Source organism: Quercus robur, chromosome 3, assembly GCF_932294415.1.
Source record: "Quercus robur chromosome 3, dhQueRobu3.1, whole genome shotgun sequence".
NCBI lineage: Eukaryota > Viridiplantae > Streptophyta > Magnoliopsida > Fagales > Fagaceae > Quercus > Quercus robur.
In genome coordinates, this window is record NC_065536.1 from 45,034,546 (window position 1) to 45,041,880 (window position 7,335).

At 34.8% G+C, this 7,335-nt stretch overlaps 1 protein-coding gene across 1 annotated transcript; it reads left to right on the forward strand.

Annotated features, from left to right (window-relative positions):
* Nucleotides 1-444: 444 nt before the first annotated feature.
* LOC126719641 (uncharacterized) lies at nt 445-1,320 on the forward strand. The gene has a single exon (XM_050422175.1). It carries the CDS (start codon nt 445-447, stop codon nt 1,318-1,320), a length of 876 nt encoding a protein of 291 aa, XP_050278132.1.
* The last annotated feature ends 6,015 nt before the right edge of the window (nt 1,321-7,335 follow it).

The following is a 7,335-nucleotide window of genomic DNA, read 5'->3' on the forward strand; positions in this document are numbered from 1 at the left end:
AAAGAACCAAACTCCCCACATAAAATTACTGTGAAATCTTGCGAGGATTTAAAGAATTATTCACGACATATTGACAAGCTAATTGAGAAACAAACGTCAAAAGAATTAGAGAATAATCGGTTGCGGCTTAAAACCTCAATAGAGTGTGCTCGATGGCTAGCATTCCAAGCTTGTGCTTTTAGAGGTCATGATGAAAGCTTTGATTCAAAAAATAGATGTAATTTTATTGAATTGATAAAATTCACATAAACTTTCAATAACAAAGTAGCTAGTGTTGTCTTGGAAAATGCTCCAGGAAATGCCAAATATACATCACCTACAATTCAAAAGGAGATTTTGCATATTCTTACTAGTAATGTGCGAAATGCTATTCGTAAAGAAATTGGGGATGCAAAATTTTGCATTTTTGTTGATGAAGCCCGGGATGAGTCGAAGAGAGAGTAAATGGCCATCATTTTGAGATTTGTTGATAAAGAAGGTTTCATTAAAGAGCGTTTCTTTCATGTTATGTATGTTAAAGACACTACTGCATTGACTTTAAAGAATGAGATATGTGCTGTCCTTTCTTGTTACAACCTCCATATTGAAAATATTCAAGGTCAAGGATATGATGGGGCTAGTAACATGCGTGGTGAATGGAATGGATTACAAGCTCTTTTTCTTAAAGATTGCCTATATGCTTATTATGTACATTGTATGGCTCATAGGTTGCAATTAGCTCTAGTTACAGCATCTAGAGAAGTAAAAGATGTTCATCAATTTTTTGATCATTTGGTTAATATTATCAATATTGTTGTTGGTTCTAGTAAGTGTAATGATGAATTGCAACATGCTCGAGTAGAACAAGTTGAGAATATGATTGCTTCTAATGAAATTGAGACTGGAAGAGGTGCAAACCAAATTGGTACTTTGCAACGAGCTAGAGATACTAGGTGGGGATCTCATTTTCAATCTATTTGTAGTTTGATTAAAATGTTTGATGCTATTTGCAAAGTTATCAACACTATCTCTGAGGAAGGGGCTAACTATAAACAACGCGGTGATGCCGAGGGAGCTTATCAAGTATTAACATCATTTGAATTTATTTTAATCTTGCATTTGATGAAAGAGATAATGGGAATTACTAATGTTCTTTGCCAAGCTTTGCAACAACATTCTCAAGACCTTTTAAATGCCATGCATTTAGTTTCAACTACAAAATCACTTATTCAAAATTTGAGAGATGATGGATGGGAGCCTTTACTTGCTAGTGTTATATCATTTTGTGAGCAACATGAAATTGATATTCCTGATATGAATGCTCGTTACACTAAAGGTTGAGGTAGATATCGTCATCAAGATGACGATTTAACAATGGAACATCATTTTAGAATTGGCATATTTACAGTTGCAATAGACTTTTAATTGCAAGAATTGAAAAGTAAATTTTGTGAGCTAACAACGGAATTTGTCATTCTTAGTTCAGCTTTAAATTCCAAGGATGCTTTTAGATTATTCAAAATTGTTGATATATGCAATTTGGTTAAGAAATATTATCCTCAAGATTTCACTAAACATGAACATGAACAAGAACTTTTGGAGTCTCAATTGCAACATTATGAGCTTGATGTGATAAAACATCCAGATTTTCAGAATATGAGTACAATTTCCGAGCTATGTAGGAGATTAAAAATTTCAGGAAAGTCTAAAATCTATTTTTTGATTGATAGACTTATTCGTCTTGTATTGACCCTTCCAGTTTCTACAGCAACTATAGAACGAGCTTTCTCAGCTATGAAATTGTTAAAAACAAGATTTCGCAATAGAATGGAAGATGAGCTTTTGGCAGAGAATATGATAGTTTATATAGAGAAGGAAATTGCAGGGAATTTCACTATAGAGATGATAATGGATGAATTTTATTCCATGAAAAATCATCGTCAGGCATGATTTGATCCGATTGATGACCCAACCTGACTTGAATAATGGGAGATTTACTGAGGCTTGGTCCATGGATTGGAGGCTTGGGTCGACAAAAAATTTTTGACCCGTTTTGTAGCCCATTGTGAATCCTGTCCGCAAGATATAAAAGCCGTTTTTTTTTTTTTTGTGATTAGGGTTTTGTCTTGTTGTTGTTTTTGAGAAAGAAAAACACTGTAGCCGCGTATTGTAATTTTCTTTGATAATAGTGAAATTCCTACAACTCTGTGGACGTAGGAAAATTGCCGAATCACGTAAATACTGTCTTATGCGTGTGATTGTTTTACTTCTGGCGTTTTGTTTTCTCTATTTTTTTTTTCTCACAGGTTTGGAATTTCGGTTGAATTCCCAACATGTTCAAGTATATAATGATATATGAAAGTTGATAATTTTGTATCCAATAGACTTAAGAATTATATTTAGTATATCTCTATTACAACCAGCCCCTCCCCCCCCACCAACCCGCCCCTCCCTCCCCCCCCCCCCTCCCCCCCCAAGTATGTATTCCTGGCTACGCCCCTGGGGCTGGGAGATGAGAACTTGAGAGAGATGAGAGCTTGAGAGAACTGAGAGTGCACGGCGAGAGAATAAGAGAATGAAAAAAAATAAAGTGAGTTTTTATTATTTTAATCGGGAGTTGGATTAATTTTTTTTTTTTTTTTTTTGTTTTAAATGAGTGCTACAGTGCACATATATAGATAGATGTGCACTGTAGCAAATCAGCTAAATTTTATGGGTTTGGCTCTGCTGCTGCAAGCCTTTTTTGCTATATTGGTGGAGCTAAAATAGCATTATAGTTTTTTAGCTCCACTGCTGCAAATGCTCTAAGAGTTTTAGTATTGGTGATGCTAAAAAAACCATATTGCTATTTTTAGCAACACCAATCACAAAAGTGGGGCTACAATGGTGGAATTTTAGCCAAAAGATTTGGCTTCTCAACTATAGTGCACAGCCAAAGATGGCTGTGCATGGTACCTTAAAGGCAAATATATATATATATATATATATATTGGTTTCTCTCTCTTCTCTTATTAAATTAATCTTTTCTCTCCCTTTCTCTTTCTTCTTCACCAAACCTAAACCCAGCACTTCTACTGTTTGTTTGTTTGTTTTTTTTTTTTCCAACCATTTTCTCTATTTTTTTCTTTCTACTTCACCAAACCCAGCCCTTCTATTCTCCCCTTCATTTTTTATTTCTTTCTTCCTCCAACTCCTCGCCACACATAAGGCCCTGCTCACCAAGCCGCCCAAGCCTAGTGGGTGATGGTGGTGGTGGTTTTTATTTATTTATTAATAAATCAGAGTTGTTGGTGGTGGTTGTTGAGGTGGGTTTGTGGTGGTGGTGGTGGTGGGTTATTAATTGGGTTGTGTTTGTGGGTCTGTGTTTGTGGTCGAGGTCAGGTTTGGGATCAGAATATGTTTGTGTTTGTGGGTTTGTGTTGGTGGTCGGGATTGGTTGGGTTAAAGCCTGGTTTGGCTTGGCATTGTTGTGAGTGGTTGTTGATTGTGGTGGTGGTGTGGATTTTTTTGTTGGTTGTCACTGGGTTTTTTTGTTGGAGGATTTGTGGGTTTGTTGAATTTTGGTTGTTTAAGTGTGATTTTGGTTGGCTTTTAAGATGGTTTTTTTGCAAATTTGGTGGATTTGGGTTGTGGTAATGGTGGCCTATGGGCAGTGGAGGTGGCTGTAGGTTGTGGATGGTAGTGGAGGTGGCGGGGGTTTTGGGTTTGCTGCTCTTCAAAATCTTCATATGAGAGAGAGAGAGACAAATAAAGTGAGGTGGGAAAGAAATAATAAAAAATTAATAAAGAAATAATATTTAAATGAATAGGTAAAAAAAAGGAATCTTGGATGTTTTCTAAAGTGAGAAGGTAAAATAGATTAAATAATTTTCTGTTATGTGTTGAATAGCTTAAAAATATAGCTTCACCTACGTAAATGCTCTAAGTGAGGTAAAAACATGAGACGAATCCGTTTGGATACAGCTGAAAACTGAAAACTGAAATTGAAAAATACTGTAGCAAAATAATTTTTAAATGTGTGAATAGTACTGTGGGACCAATTTTTAATGAAAAAGTTAATGAAAAGTGAAATTTGTGGATCTGTGAATAGTATACGATATGCACTGATTGACTGAAAAAAAGTTAAAAAAGTCAAACTTTGCGGCTACTGTTCATTAAACAGTATATAAACAGTAGTTGTAAGTCTAAAAAACGCGTGATCCAATCGTACTCGAAGTCAGGACAAAACTTCATAGCATATAAGTTTTGACTTCAATCATCTTTTGTTCAACATGATAACCCACAGCCCACGGGACAGGTTCAAAATTATGTAGTTGAAGACCCATTTGCTTATTCCATCCTGGGCCTCATGGCATCAATGACGTGATGGCCTGATCGTCGGCCATTATCGCACTAAATTTCAATCAGAGCTTATTTTTAATGGTATTCCTTTTTCGGCTGGATCTATCCATACTTTAAGACAAATCCCAAGCCCAAAATGCTCCAAAACGTTGAGCTATAGACTGATTGTTTCTGCATTAGCTGACTTTTATGGAAATGGGGAATACTCCTTTTGCGTTGAGCATCAGAACATGTATAAAATTGGGCTGAGAAGAAATCTTAGAGCCATCATCAGATTGTCGGAGGAGGTTGTCATTTTCTCGAATGGTCCGGTTTCAAATTTCAATGATTACTTGGCAAATAATGTAAAGTTTTCCTATTAAAAAAAAATATAAGGAATTACATAATATTACTTATAATAACTGTCACTATAAAATACTTTTTAAGACACAAATTTCAAAGTCATATTTTCACATACTGCACACCTTACTGGACCAGCTAAATACAAATTTCAAAACAAAACTAAAAATCAAACTAATACTACAAATAACGAAATGGATATTAATTTCTAGAAGTCAAAATATTCAATTTTTTCAAAGAACCTAGTTATAATTTTCAGCCTTTATGCTCTGCATCACAATATATTTATACTTATTTACGAATGTGTACATTTTTGTAGAGAAATTACATTATATGATCTATAAATGTACTGAGTATAATCATTCTCACTTGCATTATTTAAAAAAAAAAAATTATAAAAGGAGTATAATAATTCTCTAGCAACCGTTTGTAGTAAATGATTCAACTGTATAACAAATAAGTTTTTGGAGGTTTGGGAATTTTGTATGAGAAATTTTGCAAATCACATCCAACCCATTGAAATTTTGAAGTCAAAATATTGTCATGTGAGAAGGTGAGTAATTTGGAAAATCACTTATTCAAGACACTTCTCAAATTTTTAGATCAGGTGTAAATTGTTAGTTAGATATTATTTGTAGAAACAATTATCAATATTTACAAGTTACAACAAAAATAATCAAATTTTGATTTCAAAACACACTTAGGGAAGCTTCCAAATTAGCCTCAGTTTCAATTTTGTTAAACCTAATGAAAGTTCGAAATGTGTGAAAACACTAAAGCTTGTTTAGACCCCCAGTTCAAATTATGGCTTGGTTGTTTTTACACTAACTTAATACTAAGTGTGGAATAGTGTAAACGCAAGCAAACATGCAAAAGAGCTACTCTAATCCATATTTAAAGTAACAAAGTAGTAAAATGAAATGAACAAGAGTAGGGAAGAGAGATGCAAACACAAATAACACCGAGACGTGTTATCAAAGAGGAAACCGAAGAACATAGCGAAAAACCTCTCCGCCGCCCTCCAAGCGGAAATCGATCCACTAAACAATCAGTTGGGATACATGGATAAGCAAGAGACCCTCCAAGCTTAATCTACCCTCTATACCTAAGCCCTCCAAACTCTTACTCCAACAAGGTTTCTTGGAACCATATCTTGTCTAGCTCTCTGGATCCCGCAACAAGCTCCATGTTTTATCTGCCATCCTTAGCTTCTTCCAATGTTTCTCAGTAGCACCAAAACCTCACTGGACACTCTCAAAAGGTGTGGTAAGTGTTTGGGCTATTGACCTCTTAATGGTATGGAAATGGAGAGGTAGGAGATGAGAAAAATCCACAAACAAAGGTGTAGAGAATTGTTGGATTAACAATTTCTAATTCTCAAGTGTTTTAGTTAGGGTTTTCTCTCAAAAGCTCCCTATTACATTTGTGGGTAATGTGTGTATAAATAGTGTAGGCGCAGAAAACGTGTATCAGACTGGATAGGTTGGCAGAATAGAATATCTCGTGGGTGTCTCACAAGAAGGCCTTACTTGCGAGATATTCATGAGACACAACTGTCTCCATTTAGCCTGACTCTTCGCATTCCAGCATGTGCAGGGCACATGAGTTACTTCGCGGGATGCTAAGTCGCAAGCTACCCGCGAAAATACTTCATTCTTCAATAGCTTGAGTCTTCACACTCTCTCTTACTATCACACAACCCTTACAATAAATTCCCACAACAAATACAGGGTACAAAAGATTAAATAAAATTACAATCAAATTTGGCACGGAATAAAAGCCAACACAATACAAATTTGTAAATCACAACTTTACACCTAAGTTCATGTGAAACTCATCCATAACTTCTACTATATATAAGAATGTTATCCATTGTACAAAAAAAAAAAAAAAAAAAAAAAACTTTCTCCATCTCAAAAGAAAACGAAACAAAGAAAGAACAAAAAAAACAACTATATAAGGCATTTATTTTTGCTTGTCAACTTGAATTTATTCGCTTTTCTATCTCTTTTATTTAATCTTATTTATCCATGTCCTCCTAGCTTCATACTACCATTTTGTTTTTCTATTTTACATTTTTTTTCTTCTAAACTGTCCTTACTAAATTGTTTTCAAAATGTTAACAATAAAGGTAATTTAAAAATTATGCAGAATTTAGACTTTTAGCTTTGAAACATCCAAATTTGAAGTTCAATATTTTTTTCAAAGGAATGCATCATTAATAAATTCTTACTGTTGTCATGCCACCAACCAATTCACCATTATGCTTAGGACATATTAACTTTCTAAAATGAAAAACTTCAGCCAATGTGTTCAACATGACAGCCCTCAGGACGGGTTCAAAATTATTTAGCTGAAGACTAATTATGCTTATTTCATCGTGGTGTAGATGAGACAATGGCCTGATTGTTGGCCAGTATCACACTAAAGTTAATAGCTCATCTTTACTGCTTTCCCTTCTCGAGCTGGGTCTATCCATATTAAGACAAAAACCAAGCCCAAACGTTGAACTTTTTTGTGTTGGTGGTGGGGTTTTCTGTGTTGGCTGGCTTTTGTGGAAATACAGCCTTTGTGTTGAGCATCAGAAAATGTACAATTTGTGTTGAGCGTTAGAACATGTGTTATTAAATACAATTAGATAGTTCAAATATGTGTTGAGCGTTAGAACATGTATTG

Bases quoted from the DNA above. Each gene is read 5' to 3' on its own strand.
- LOC126719641 (XM_050422175.1), top strand. From the start codon at position 445: ATGGCCATCATTTTGAGATTTGTTGATAAAGAAGGTTTCATTAAAGAG.